The following is a 15,961-nucleotide window of genomic DNA, read 5'->3' on the forward strand; positions in this document are numbered from 1 at the left end:
ATTGCTCAGGAATTCAACTAACTTTAAAAGAAAAATCAGTGCCATTTTGAAACTAGTGGTTAAAATCAGTGCAGAACAGCTCTTGATTCAAAGTGGCATCCAGTTGTATCAAAATAGACAAAAACGTGCTCTTTGATCTCAGGATCCACCATGTAGAATTTGGTTACAATATCTTAAGTGTCCAAATGTATAGAGAGCCATCATGTGCCCAAAATGTGACTTTAACAGTCATTTCCTATAAAAGTCTTTTCCTCTTGGCCCATGCTATAACCCAGCCTTCCACAACTGGTACTCTCCAGATGTTTTGTACTACAGCTCTCAGCAGTATCAGCCAGTGCTGCCATGCTGGGAATTGTAATCCAAAACATCTTTGTTGTTTAGTTGTTTAGTTGTGTCCGACTCTTCGTGACCCCATGGACCAGAGCACGCCAGGCACTTCTGTCTTCCACTGCCTCCCGCAGTTTGGTCAAACTCATGCTGGTAGCTTCGAGAACACTGTCCAACCATCTCCGTCCTCTGTCGTCCCCTCCTCCTTGTGCCCTCCATGTTTCCCAGCATCAGGGTCTTTTCCAGGGAGTCTTCTCTTCTCATGAGGTGGCCAAAGTATTGGAGCCTCAGCTTCAGGATCTGTCCTTCCAGTGAGCACTCAGGGCTGATTTCCTTAAGAATGGAGAGGTTTGATCTTCTTGCAGTCCATGGGACTCTCAAGAGTCTCCTCCAGCACCATAATTCAAAAGCATCAATTCTTCGGCGATCAGCCTTCTTTATGGTCCAGCTTTCACTTCCATACATCACTACTGGGAAAACCATAGCTTTTAGAGGGCACTAAATTGGTGAAGGCTGCCATAATGCACGGGGTATGCATAAAAATGTAGGAAATGATGCTCTTTCATAAGCTATAGTTGTGCCATGTTATCTTGTCTCTTTCCCCCTCATCCTCATTATTCCCCCCACTTTTTGAAAACACATTCAGCACACATTACTCTCCCCATCCAAGAATCCTGAGAACTGCAGTTTCTCCATCACAGAACTACAGTTCCCAGCACCGTTAAGAAACTATTGTTCCCACGGTTCTTTGGAGGAAGCCGTGTGCTTTAAATGTGTGTTGAGCTTCAGCTTAATGTCTGTCGTGGGCCAACACCGCCCCATTCTGCAAATCTTTAAATGGCCCTTTGTCTATTTACAAATTCTTGTGTATGTTTCCAGATTGCTGAGCAGCCTGTAATCACTGCTACCGTGACATCGGAAGCAAACGTTGCTCCACCACAGGAGAGTCCCGCCGCGAAGCAGAACACAAGGGCTGCTGACCCTCCTGCACCACCACCAGCCACAGCGACAGTGATTGTCACCAACGAAACTCCAAAAGAAATAATAATAACAAAGGAGAGATCTTCTTCTACTCCTACACCCCTAAGTAAATTCTTTCGAAAAAAGGTACGTGTGGATTTTCTGGATAGCCATCTTCCTTTCTGGCTAGATTTATTTATAGGAGTTTTTTTCATATACCTCACAATAGGTCCTGGGTTGACCCAGTGTTGAAAGGCTTCTTAGAATGGATGATGCCACAGCAAAGCCAGATTAAATGCAGGTTTTCCATGGGAGAGTCTTTATTTATTTACTTGCACATGTCAATGACTTCAAAAATTGCTCATTGGGCAGCACAGCTAAAGAAAATAACCGCTCATTTGTCTTATATGCATGCCCTGTCCATTTCTCAAAAGCTCAAAGCAACCTGCAATATAATAGCAACTTGAAACATCAAACGTCGCTTTTATTTGTGCTAGATTTAATTACAGCCAATCGCTTCAAACATACCTCTATTAACACATCAGCTGAGGTATCCCTATCAACAAAAGTAACTGTCATCAGCAAATGAGAGCCAAATCAGTACCATCAATAAAACATTATGTTTTTGGTAAGCCATAAAATAGCCAGTCATTTAGGCTTCCTGGGTGACTGGATATTTTCCTTGAACCCAGACGTGCCTGGAATTTCCTCCCAGGATACAACTGTTATCACTAGTGAAACTAAACCCACTGCATCAACATAGCATGAGAGACAGAACGCATTTGGGCTACAGCTGTAGCAGCACTGACTGTAATATGATCCCACACTATACTGTTTTTTTAAAAAACCAAGTCCCAGGAGATTGCTTCTGCTCTGCTCTGCCTTACTGAGGATGTATTCTGCTTTGGGAAGAGAACAAACTCCTATAGCTAGATAACTGGTTACATCTGGTGAGCTGGAAGACCAAATATAACTGCCAATGGCATCAGTGCAACAGCTAATGCCATATGCTAATAAAATTTACATCAATAGGGATGCAGTTTGACAAGCACCACATCAATATTTGTTGTTTTGGAGTGCTTAAAGGGCTTACTTTGAACGGTGCCATTGGATTTTAATGTCCATACTGTATTTTATTTCATAAGGTATTCTGTCTTTCTGTTGGGTCATCTTTTGTTGCAATATAGCAATGCTGCATTACATTTTATACTAAGAGTAAAATAAAAGTTGAAGATGACATGGTGACCATATCACAGCCGCTAATAATGGTGCTGGTTCTTTTTAAGGTTGTGTATTTTGTTGATTCCTGGTTTATTATTTGTTCTAACTGTCTTGTCAGTAAACTCAGAACCCCTCCAGACATCCATTTTATGTGAATTCATGATTATTTGTGCTGATGGTAGTATCGGGGCGATTATTTGCAATCCTGCTTTCAGTGGGGAAAACATACAGATGCATTTCCAAACAGTGCATCTCCCCAACTTCCTCCTGATACCCTGTAACATTCCACAAATGTTCGCTGGTCATAATTTGTTGTGCCATACCACAAGAGTGCCCCTTCAGACTCCTTCCCAACATTTCAGCGGCATCTCCCAACAACTAATAAAGCGGACTGTCTGGTATAAATCCACCACTAATGAACACCCACAAATTGTCTGGAGGGGTCCTCAACTGATGCAATTTCTATTACTACTGTTAATAACACCACAGGCTAAGTAGCTAATGGTTACTTCACTCTTGAATTTAAGCGTGAAACTGCACATTGTGATGCAAACAATGGGTTGCTGGCAAGAAAAGCAGCTCTGTGTTCAGTTTTCTCCTTTTTCCTTGTGACTATTTTGCTAATCCTGCCCACATGCTTGACAACACAGCTTTATGGGTTTCTCCAACTCTGCTCCACATAACTGACTGCCCCCTGGTCAGCAGCAGCGTTTCTCCAACTCTGCTCCACATAACTGACTGCCCCCTGGTCAGCAGCAGGGTAGCACATTATGTTGGTCAATACCATGGGAAATTTCACTTCACGCTACCAAGGAGAAATGGGAGAACTGGATCACAGACTGCCACCTTTCAGCAGCAACTCTCTGCTGCCTAATATTCAGTTCCTCCCCAACATCTAAACAGGCAATAGGGATTTCATAGCCTACCTCCTTGGCACTTTGTTAACCACCGTGTTGCAGAAATTCCACCATTGCCATGCCAAAAGTGGACTGAGCAGCGATATTTACAGATACCATGGGCATGTGAATGTGAGCTTTATCCATACATACAATGAAATCACTTGTACTCTTGCTATACTATACCACTTCACGCCGCAGGTAGGCGGGATGGCATGTCTGAAGTTTCCTTCACATAAAAATAAATGCCATGCATGTAGAAATGTAGCATGCCAGGGGAAAAGGATCTAACCTAATTTTCCACCTAGCATGCTAATTTTCTTTGGGAAGGGATCTGATGGTCTGTTTGTTTAAGTCACTTGTGGACTATCAACAGATCTCAAAGTAGTTTACATCATTGAAGCAATTTGTTAGCTTTTATAAGCAGCTGAATATACTCAGGAAGTTACTAGAAAGGATTTTCTCCAAGGAAACTCTAAAATCCAGTTGTGTTTCACAGAAGGTGGGAGTGGCATCCAGGGTGCAAAAATCCAACCTGTTTCCTATAAAATCGGTCTCTTTAAGTTTGAAATAAATGTTCATCCTTCTGAGATGATGGCTCTTATTCCCGTAAGTGATTCTGAATTTCTAAAGTAGGCCATCTTAATTTATCTAAATGCATTCCACTGTTCCTTAACATTTGTTACAAATAACCTGCAGACTCCAACAGATGACATCGAGGTGATAAACACGGAGAGGATCGAAGCATCTCCCCAAGCCCCAGCTAAAGTCGAAAGCAGAAGTCAGGAAGCAGCGGAAGTAAAGTCCAAAGGAGATGAGAAGCCCAGCAAAACTAAGGATCTGAGGAAATTATTTAAATTGGTAAGAAGAGTATTTTTGAATCTGTATGGGAGGAGGTATAAAGTATGACCTAGAAGGGATTAATCTGTAAAGTATTTGAAATAGCCAAACAGAGTAGTTAGAGTATCGCAACATTTGTTGGTGGCCTATGGCAAAGCAACTCCTCTCATGATCTCACCAGTTCACCTCCCTTCCTTACTCCCACCCCCTGCAACAGGGACCATATTAGAAACAGTCAGACCTATAGAGTAAACTCACCACCTCCATAAGTCATACAACAGATAATAGGCACTTAGAAGTTCCAGACAGGTGTGTATTGTGGAATTAAAACTCTTCATACATGTAAGTTTCTTGCATTCCATATAACACTGCCAGCATCAAAATGCCAATGTATAATTTCCTCTCATTTACCTTGATTTCTGGAGAACCTTAAGGCCATTCCCTCTTCTAAATGCTTGTTGATTTTTCACCCCACACACTCAGTCAAACAGCACCCACCAGTGAACTCTAACAGCAAGTTGTTGGCTGCCTTCAAAATCGCAGCAAGCCTATAAAGAACACTCGAGGAAATGAGAAGTCTCCACATTTGCCCTAAATTGACATGTTTAAGGGGCTCCGTAGATTGGAAAGAGGGAGGTATGCACTATCTGGATTGGATAAAACAGGGTTAGGGGCTAAGGAATCTAGCTAGCATTGCCTGTTAAAGTCCTCTGTAACCCCAGCACTACAGAAACATGTTAAGAAGAAATGCATCTAACCCTTTGTTATTCTAGCCAGTCAGAGGTGACGCAGTAGTAGTTGCTCCAGAAGAGGTAAATGGGCAAGCCCCTGATGCCCAAGTAAGTGTATGGATTCGATCTTCTCTTGGTGATGGGTTCAGCTGGTATCTACTTCCGGAGCCTCACTTTGCTGTTTCTTCTTCTTTCATGACAGCAAAACTCATCTGTCCATTGAGCATGTTTTGTTCAGCCTCTGACCAATTGTGTTCCATGCTTTACTTCCTTCATTTTTTGCAGCTGAATTTGGGACTGTTGGGTTTAAAAACTGTCACTATCGCCTTTGGAAACAAATCTCTGTATCCATAATTGCAATCAGAACTAAAATTAATAAATTGTTTGGGTTTTTAAATGACCAGATTTATGAAAAGCACTGCAAGCATATATCCAATAGTTCATAGGTGTATGGATTTTATACATTTCTAAAGAACCTCTAACATCATTTTAAGCTATCAGATCTTTACAAAAATTCAACGTAAGGATAAATAAAGACAATTCCGTCTTATCTGTATGTTTGTTCTCAAGTTTATCTTAAAACCCTCCTTGTGTTCTTATTTTTATGTGTAGTGCATGTCGGTCTGGCATCTGTGTAAAGTTCTTAATACTGTATCAAGTCCATTCACTTCATATTAACTTAGTTTGCTATTTCTTCTACACTAGTGAAATAATACATTTAAAGTTAATGCGAGTGTATCCAACACCGCTGTTCTGCTCACACAGAACTTCAGAACTTCTCCCTCTTCTCCTTTCAGTCCCTGATCACCCTCAATAACTGTTCCAGAGGCTTGGGGGACTTTCCAGAGCAGATTTGGGGTAGAGGGTGTCACAGGAAGAGAAGAGGAAGGTCCTATCTTGCAAGTGGAACTCATGTTCCATTGCAAAAGTGAACTTCCAACTAGTATATTAATTTACTGCACTTAATTAAAGGTTAGCTCTTTATCTTGCAACCAGTGATTATAAGTACCTTTGCTTCTTTTTCCCAGTTATGTGCTGTTAAAACCTTTGCCACCATTAATACATAACGAAGTAGAAATGGCTGTACTGCAGTCTTCATATACTGGATCAATTGATTTGAGATTTAGTACCTGATGTGGACAGTACAGGCAGCGGACTGATTGCTTTCATTTGTGAAATGTGGAAACTCCTTGCTGTCCATTGTGAACCACAAAACACAGGCCTATTGCTGGAGCCTGTGAGCTAGCCGAAGCTTATCTTTTGGGGGCTCAGGGGTCCCATTGGCCCATTGCAACCCCTCCAGGGGCAACATGAAATTGGAAGATGCACCCAGTGTGTGGGGTGTGTAAGCTCTCTGGATGAAGGACTGACTGCCCATGAACCATATATAAGCCACTGTGAGCTCTTTGCAGGAAAAGTCAGTAATAAGTGTAACAAATAAACATCCCTTCTCAGTTTGCACTGGATAAATAGGGGACACTTACTTTTCTTTACGATGTTTGGTGTTGGGCATTGCATTGGTTGTTATCAATTCATTTAGCCGACCGTCCCTTTCAGTAAGCCTTGAGGCCTTACGTTATAACACTGTACATATGCAATGTGCCTACAACACTTCACCGTTGCTAAGGGAACAGTTCCCAATCAGCTCCATTTAACTTCATGGTGGTGGCAACAGCATAGAGCCTTGAAAGAAGAGGGGAGAGGTCACCGCACGGCAAAAAACGTGCAGAAGCAGACTGTTTGCCTCACCACTCTGGAGCACTGCCAGTGCAAGGGCCCATTTGTCCTCTGATGGGGGCATCCCCTCCTTGGACGCTCTGCTATCCCTTTCATGATCTTTACCGAAATGCAGTCCACCAAAGGTTGAAGAGTTTGATTGATTCAGGTCTCAAGTCAATTAAATCTCTGGGGCAGACGTGAGTAGAATTCGTTGGGAAAACTATGATCCCGTTAATCTGGTTTTCCTTTCTCAAGAAATGCTAGCTGCCTACAAGCTGAGACAGATTGTTGGGTCTGGATCAGCTGTTAGGAAGGGGAGTGATACAGTTCATTATTTACAGCTTTCCTTTTTTCTGTTTCCCTGCGTTCTTTCCTTCAACATTAAAATGTGCCAAATTTGCTGCTTTGAAACATGCTGATATTCTGCCTGATTCAAAGATAAGATGATATCCTGAACATGCTCTTTCCACTTAGCTCAAGGGTAACCTTTTCTTGACACCACCATTTGTTCTTCACAGTCAGCTGAAACTTGTGAAGAGAACGAATGGGATGATCTTAGAAATCACAGGGTGGTTGCAGTGGGGCTGCATTTTAAAAAACGCAGAGCTCCTGTGTTTTTAACAGTTTCACGGCAGGTGGAAACGGGGGGGGGGACCAATTCTTTCCTCATAACTGTACATCCTTAGCAATTGCTAGAGGGTCACGTACTTCCTTTAGTGCTTCCCCAACCCACCTTTCCCTTATATCAGTCCCTCAGCTTTTAATTCAAACCAGCCATGAATAGTTTGTGTAGACGTAATGGCCCAGTCTGCATGGAACACTAAACCAGATCATGGCTTAGTGTGAATGAGCAGGCATGTGGGTTCCTGGAGAGAACTGCTTTGCTTCTTCTCTGGTCCTGCTGCTGCCCTGCTGCAGAGAGCCAAGCCATGGTTTGGCTTAGTGTTACATCCTAACCCAGGCTCATTGTTTAACTAGCAGACAAACCAGGAACTGAAGCCAAAGTTTGTTCCATGGCTTACTGCACATAGTTTGCTTGTTTGCATTAAGCCATGGTTCAGTCAGCCATCCCTAGCCTTTAGTCATGGTTTGTTGTAACCATGGTGGACAATGATGCACCTAAGCTAACCTTTGTTTCAAACACTGGGCTTGTGTTATCACAGTGGTTAACGGTGTTGTTGATAAAAACTGTAGGTATTGGGAGAAATTGAAGAGCTACAGAGAGAAGAAGGGAAGAGCTACAGTGAGGGCAGGAGTGCCAGCATGGCCCCGCGACCATGGTTGCCTGGGGCCACGGGTGCCATGCAGTGTGCATGACCATGGCACCAAAATTTGTAGGTGCCTGGCCCCTTCATGGGGAATTTTGTGGGTACTCCCAGGGAGTTGGCAACTATGAGTGAGGGTCTCTGCAATCAAACAGCCCACACCTACATCTCTTAATTATGGTTTGAGTCTTGAGCAAGGCGCTGCTTGTGCACCAGCCTAGACAATAAAGTAGGGATGTTTGAAAAGAAACAGCATGGGAACTTTCTTCATGCAGACTCCAGAAGCTGATTCTGCAATCTGTAAATGTTATTATGCCAGAGGTATGGATTCAGAGGTTTCATACACCAAGGCACGCTGCCTGAGCAAATTAAATTCTTAAGAGTTTTATGTTAACCCACAAGTTGCCTATAAACCCTGAAAATATCATGACCTGTGACTTTCAGCCACCTTTAAAGCATGTGTGTGGCTTCCAGATGTATAGCTTGGGCATAACATCCCAGATGCACAATAATGGCAGGGAAAGGGGTGCATATTATTTCGTTTCACTTTGTAATCTAACATTGCTGTTCACTTCCTCTTTCTTTTAAACAAACTGTAGCATTTTGTTGTGAACCTTTTTGAACTTTGTCCATATCCTGTTCTTATTTCACTCCCTTTGCTATAGTGAAGTGTCTTGTAATAGTTGTTACTTTGGAAACAACAATAATAATATTTTTAAAATGAATGAATGTAAGAAGTCATGGTTTTTCCATTTGCAATTCCATGCAGAATTTTCTATGGCATTGGACTACCTTGACCAAATCATGGCTTGTCAATCTTCTGGTGGAGTATTGTAATTTTATACTGTGGAAATTTATCCGTGCAATCTTTCTCTTCTGTAGCCCAGTGTTATTTATTTGTTATCTTGATCTTTCAAATCTTTCTCTGTCTCTGTCTCCCATCTTTTGGTTTCATGCTTCCTGGCTTGGGAAGAGAACACAGTTACTGCTTTGTTGTAATGCTGTTGTTGCATGCATGCATGTGAAAACATTGTGTCTCTAGGGTTGTGTTTAGATGGTAACTTCCTAGGCTCCAGATTATAGATCCTATTATTATGCAAATTATACCTGATGACATTTCCTCCTCTGCATAACTATGAAAGGTGCAGGAGCCCTGATCTCCTTTGCATCTAGAGTCAAGCCAGCAATCTATATAGTTCAGTACTGGCTACACTGATTGACAGTGGCTCTGCAGGATTTGAGACAGGGGTTCTCCAAGCCTCACCTGGAGATGCCAGGGATTTAACTAGGGCCTTCTGCATGCAAATAAAGTGGTCCCATTAGGGATTCCAAATTTTAGGGTTCGTAGTTAATGTTAAGTACAACCCCTGTCTTTGATGTATCAGTTACTCATTTTGTGGGGTGCTGCAAAATGTGGGGTTTTCACTGCAAAACAACTGCAGAGGTTTGGCACAGGTTTGGAGAGGATTCCAAATTTGGGGGTTCATAGTTCATGTCCCGTACGAACCCTGTGTTTTATGTATCAGTTACTCAGTTTGTGGGGCGCTGCAAAACACAGGGTTTTTGCTGCAAAACAACTGTAAAACTTTGGCACAGGTTTGGAGGGGATCCTAAATTTTGGGGTTCGTAGTTAATTTTCGAAAAGAAAGTGCTCTGTCACAAAAAGGGGTATGCCTTTTTGGTTTAGGAAACTGTGGTGGTTATTGCGGTGTTAAGCAGTACGCCATGCAAATCCCACGTTCATCTGCAGCTGGTTCCAGTCAATTGGGTGAGCGGCATTGATTTAAACAGCCCATGTGTCTTGCCATGTGGTTCAAATATTGCCGCAGCCTTGAAGTCACTAAGCAGCCTTCAGCAAACTGCTACCTCTTAGCCTCAGAACTCCATCTATAATATGGGAGTGGCAGTCACCCTGGACTGCTTTAGAGGATTGTTGTAACTACTACCAAGGTTATATTTGTGGCGTGCTTTGGACACTCTCTAAAAACATGTTAGGAAACGCTGTTTGTGGGATGCCTGAATAAGATCCATCTAGACATGGCCCTAACTTCAATGCCTTTCCTCAGTTTTTTATTATGCATGGAGAAATAGAAAAACAACAGACATGTGTAAAAAGAAATGCTTTGCAGAAAGCCACTTGTGCATTTTCCTCCATGAGAGTAGTCCCAGAACTGTAAAAAGGGCAACTTGTGTGTGAGAGAGAGGGGAGGAGGGTGGCAGGCTGAACATACTAATATTATGATGTGCAGCCCGATCCTATGCATGTGCAGGGAGAAGTAAACGCTACCGTGGCTCTTATTTCCTCATTAAGTGTGCATAGGATTGCAGCAAATAGATTTCCCACCATTTGGGTTGCATGTGCATTGGAGGCAAGGTAGCTTTAATTTTAAATAAACTGGGGGGCCTCCTGCCAAATGCATTTCTTTCTTCCTTTCTTTAAAAAATAACTGCTGTTTGAAACTGCTTTAGACACTGGACTTCAAAGACAGGCCCTTGACCCAGGCTGAGAACAGAGAACCTGTGGCTGAGAGGAGCCAAGAGAGTTCAACAGAGAACCAGCAAGGAAACAAACAGGAAGCCAAAGACCAGCCAGACTCCACAGAGCAACAAAGAGCCGAGACAGACTCCCTTCAGAACGGAGGGGAAGCTGCGAAGGAAAACACTGTGAAGAGGATAGAGAAGAGACAGTCATTCGGAGGGTTTTTTAAGGGCCTTGTACGTTACCTTTCATTTTTCTTTAGCAATCCTGGTGTAGCCACCATTCTGGGAAGCTTTTGTGTATAAGCATGTTGGGTCTTAGCCTCCAAATCTGTTCCCAGGAGTTCACTTGTATGCCACAATTTGTCAATTGGGGTTGTAATGAGTTTGGTAAAGAGCAGGGCCGGTGCTAAATTAGAGAGGGGCTGGGCAAGGAGCCTTCTGCTTAGGCATGGACAAATCTCTCAATTTTGGTTTCTCGTTTTTCCAAACTTATATTCAGTTCTCCATGTTTCCATAGCAGTTTTCAACTTTTTCTTTTTTAAGTCCTCTGCAAAAAATAAATAAATATCTGGGTTTTCTCCTGATCTATACACTTTCGTGTGCAATTTTGCCTTATATACACATTTTCGCAAACAATTTTCCTACTATGATGCATTGTTGCATGGTGTTTCTGCATTTTAGTACACATTCCCCTTTTTATACATTTTTGTAAACAATTTTTGGTTGGAGAACTGAAATGCAAAATTCAGAAAAGTCTGGATTTTGATGGATAATTGTGTTATGGTTCATGCATTGTTTGGGGACATACAAATTAGATATTTTTGCACTAAAATTGCATTAAAATGCAAGTAAGGTAAATTTCTCCCTACTACTCCTTTCTCCTTCCACCCCTGGTGGTCCCGTAACCTTGTCCGGTGACAACAGAAGTGGGGTGGCGCTTAGTCCAGTACTGAAAAGAGAAACACGGGGTAAAAAGGCTGATTCAACAGCCGCCACCATCATACATTTCCTGTGAATCTTGAACTGTGAACCCGACTGCCTGTTTTACATCTTTTCTTCTGCTGGATCAATCCCACTTCTTACCCTTTCCCATCTCCTGTTCATATATGTGTCATGTCTTCTAGATTGTGAGCCTTTGGGCAGGACACTTTGTGCTTTATTTTTTTCCCAATTGCTAATCATTTAGCAGGGGGCACTAAATTAACAACAGCAATACATACGTGTATATACTGAAAGCACTTTTACTTCATCTCTTCCAACTGCTTGCTATAAGGAAAGCTAAAGGCATAAGCAGAGACGCCTGGAACTTCTTGGGGCAACTGCTAAGAACACCATTTTTTTGAGCCTTCCTTATACATGTGAACGCTAATGGTGATTTTAAAAAAAACAATATATGTACGTAGGGTCCAAACCTTTAATATGTTAGAACTCGCAATTCTACACTGGTCTAAGCTCTTCTTGCCCACCAGACAGTGGCGTAGCGTGGGTTGTCAGCACCTGGGGCAAGGCAAGAAATTTGCGCCCCCTAACCCGTGGATTTGCGCCCCTTAACCCGTGGATTTGCGTCCCCTAACCCTAACCCCCAGATGTTGCACCCCCCCACGCTACGCCACTGCCACCAGATCACATAAGGCCCCACAACATACTGGCTTTCTGTATGAATAATTCAAACCACATGAAGGTTATCTTATGAATGACATTAAATGCAAAATAAACTTTCCTGAGACATGAGCTTTCAGATGCTACAGCCAGGACTGTATGTTTTCTGTGATTCTGCACAAGCACAGAGAAGGTGCAAAATGGGATCACTGGGTGCATAACCTCGTCTTTCTTTTCTTAAAAAACCCAAGTTTCTAGTCCTTTTGCTTACCAACCATAAGTTGCAAGCATGCAAAGTCTCTGACTCAAGAGGTGCTAAATAAGATTTCCAGTAGTCTAGGTGTACTATTTCAAAGTCGTGGCTCCTCCCCATAACTTACTGGTTATGGACATATTACAGGTTTTCTTTTGATACTGTTTTTGTTTTACTCAGCATTGTGCAGAATTGTTTTTAAGTGAAAATTTACACACAGCCTATTTCACTGTCTGTATAACATGGGCTACAAGCTTAGTAAGAATGTAAGTGGAAAACGCCTATGTGACGCTCCAACATAATCAGCTATTTAGCATCTTCATCAATATCTTTACATCTCTCTCTCTGTTTTTTCCCCCGTCAACAGAGCCCCAAACGGATGTCCGATGCCGAAGTACAAACAGATCCAGTATCAATTGTGCCTTTTGTGAAACCCAAGTAATGAATACACCGAACCAAATGACAGATCGTTGGATCTCCGCCATCATTTCCCCTCACCCATGCAGTGTAAAAAAGGAGACTTGCTTTGGTTCATTTTTCTTCCCTTCCACCCCCTTGCTTCATATGGTTGTTGCCAAACAATAGCTGTGCTAGGCTCAAGCAAAGACTGGTGTACATTCTGGATTTCTTCAGCATGTTTTCTTCAAATAGGCTAACTTAAAGGTCACAGAAAAGCAATGGAGAAACTCTTAGAGTTGAGGAGAGCTCAGCTGCTGGGAAGGTTAATGGGAAAGGAAAAGAATAGAGAGTCATGTCAGTCCAAGGGGTAGGGAGAGTGATATTGACTATGGCCACTAACATAAAAATCCTCACAGCATAAAAGCTCACCATTCTTAGGGCAAAGTCAGATGTTACTTTAATAGCTCTATTATCAACCACATCTGTGTATGTGTGCATTTTAAAATTGAATACCAGGGGCATGTGGGGAGGGGAGGTTTATCCCTCCTCCCCAGCTACGATGCTGATTAAAATTAACCAAATGGAGCATCTTCTCCCACTTTGTCAAAGCTAATTGCTGTTAGTGGAGGGCATTTTTTGTCAGGATTGCATCTGGGAAGAGAATTGTTAAGGTTCCCTTTCCTTCATGCTGCAGTCCCTATGAAAATTGGGGAGGCGGGGCAAGCACGTGCCTGGTCTTGATTTTTTCAAAACAAGATGTGGTTGCTAATTAGAGCATTAAAGTAATGCTTGGTTTCGACCTGAAATGGAGACTTCTGCTCCCACATCTGGCCCTGTCATGCCATCTTATGGCAAGGTCGTCCCCCCCATGCTCTGTCTCTGGGCAGCCTCACTGAACAAAGACATACGTCTCTGATGACCAGATCTTAATGTGCATGCCTTTGGCCAGGGCTGAGCCCAGCAGATTGATCCACTTCACATCCCCTGCAAGGGGAAAGCAAAATTATGAGAGTCTCTTATTACCCCCAGCTGCAATAAACATGTTGGGCAGTTAATTAGAGCTTCCAAATTTAGTGTACCCAGTTAGCATATTCATAATTTGTATCTTCATTGCTTTTTTCTTTACGCAATATGCAGATTGTGTTTTCCTGGTTTGCGGGCGGATCACAGCCCTAACCGTGCCTTATCCCTAGCCTGTATTCCAAGCTCTCCCTGCATGTGTACCTATGGAGATAAGGTCTACTTGTATGTGTACCTATGTGTACCTATGTGCAGATGTCTACTTGTTAACAATCTTTACAGCACATCATACCATTTTAATCTGGACTGATTAGCATAACAGTGAGCACGCAGCAGTGTTGCAGTCAAGTGGTGTAGAATCCTTCCTTGTCATAAGTGTGGAGAATAGTACAGACTAAGTTGGTCAGGGAGATGGTGTTCAAAGCACAATGTTTGCGTTAGCCAGCAAAACTGCAACCTGAAGATTCATATCTTCCCACTTGCCTATCTCTGAGCATGGGGAAGTTATCTTATACTGTGTGAGACCATTCAGCATTGCCTCCTCGAAATGGTCATAGCCCTCTAAGATCTCAGGTCTTTCCCATCCCAATATGTGAGATTGAATCTGTCACCTACAATATTGCAAAGTATGAGTTCTCTCACTATGCTGTTGTTCCTTTCGATTGCCTGTGGCTACTCTAGGAATCAAAATCAGTTTCAGTTGGGAGTATTGTAGATGTATGGTCAGGTGAGATAGACAGCCTTTTAAGAGGAGGCAGTCTTCTTACACCTCTCTGTAACCTGGTGCAGATATAATGGGCATGGTTAGCATTTGTTGCTAACCCTGGTTCTATCCTTTGCAGTGAAAAGATCTAGTTTTTCTAGTTATGCTCTATAAACAGAGAATAGTTCAGTTCAGTTAATCATTCTCAGCTTCATAAATATGTGGTTTCATAACCTGTGGCTTATGAAGCCTGAAACAAGCTTACATTGTCCAATGTATATAGGGAGAACTTGTTGCCTTAACTATGGTTTGGTCATTACAGATGCAGTACATAACCACAGCTAATGCAAACTATGGTTTGCAAACACACTTCAGTCCATAGTTTCCCACCCTATTTTCCGGGCAACTCTTAATGATCATCTAATTAATCAGATGCAGTGCTTAACCATGGTTAAGAAAGTAAACCACAGTTAAGTGTTATGTCTGCATAGGGTAATGTGGAAGATGGAATGATTATTCTAACAAAGAAAGTAAGAAAACATTCTAAGCCTGCAATTCTAAACAAAATACAATTACTCAGAAGTAAGATTTATTGAACAGTAAACATTGCATTGGGTTGCACAGCGTAATAAGGGTCCTGTTTAAAATAATTATAGTTAGATGGAGGTGATAAGAAGGATTCTGTTTTTGTGGCAAAATTATGTGGAGGGTGGAAGAATAAGTATAAAGCTTTTAAAATCATCATTTGATAAATTGAACATTGACAATATTTGTTTTAATAAAAAAAAGTTTGTGGTTATAAGTGCCAAGGTCATATAACTCAACTTTTAAGAGTGTGCTTCAAATTGATTTTCAAGTTATTAATATTGAAAAGGGTGAAATGTACAGGACTTCTAACTCATTCTCATCTATTTTCTTCCTTGATGTAATAAAATGGGGGGAAATTAGCTTTTGAAAAGAAAATGATTAAAGTATTAACAAAAATGCAGCACAATGGAGCCCTTTATATCACTAACTCAAAGGATGTATTTACTTTTGTTATTAATTTTTTTCTTATCATTAAAGAAAAACACTTCAGTTTTACAGAAACGTTTTTTAGTTTATGCCTGTAACTAAACTTAATTCCTTAAATGAAAACTATACCAGATTATAAGACTGAACAAAATTTTGCCTGCTTCAAAAAGATCACGAGATGCAAGTTTAATAGTGTTCATGGAAAATTCAGATATGTGTGTTATTGTAAAAGCAAGGAAGAATAAGACTAATAATATAAACTAGCACCTGAATTCTAAATAGTTGTATATTTTGATTTTCTTCTGATTCAATAAACATTCCTGAAGAGAACTCATTTGCATTTTTAGTGTTTCAACTGAAAGTCATCATTCATGGTCACAGTTATTTTAAATCTGATATGGAGTTGATGGAAGAAGATTATACAATATTATTTAAAATAACCAGTGATCTACCAGGGACATCCAGTGATCTACCTGTTTGACGTGCCTGCTATAACCTTTCCTCTTGGGGGAATCACTCTACCCCCTTTTATC

The 15,961-nt window shown here is 41.6% G+C and overlaps 1 protein-coding gene across 7 annotated transcripts in view; it reads left to right on the forward strand.

Moving 5' to 3' along the window:
* BCAS1 (brain enriched myelin associated protein 1) overlaps nt 1-15,758 on the forward strand; it is a 52,287-nt gene extending 36,529 nt beyond the window's left edge. For 2 of the 7 annotated variants that reach the window (XM_083508072.1, XM_083508075.1), the window contains 5 exons: nt 1,207-1,434; nt 4,104-4,265; nt 5,018-5,083; nt 10,429-10,674; nt 12,660-15,758. In XM_083508072.1, the coding sequence (XP_083364198.1) occupies nt 1,207-1,434; nt 4,104-4,265; nt 5,018-5,083; nt 10,429-10,674; nt 12,660-12,734 (777 nt within the window). In that variant the 3' untranslated portion in view covers nt 12,735-15,758. The other 5 variants (XM_083508074.1, XM_083508077.1, XM_083508076.1 and 2 more) reach the window with 4 other exon arrangements.
* The last annotated feature ends 203 nt before the right edge of the window (nt 15,759-15,961 follow it).

This window comes from Podarcis liolepis (assembly GCF_965112155.1).
Source record: "Podarcis liolepis genome assembly, chromosome: 6".
Taxonomy (NCBI): domain Eukaryota; kingdom Metazoa; phylum Chordata; class Lepidosauria; order Squamata; family Lacertidae; genus Podarcis; species Podarcis liolepis.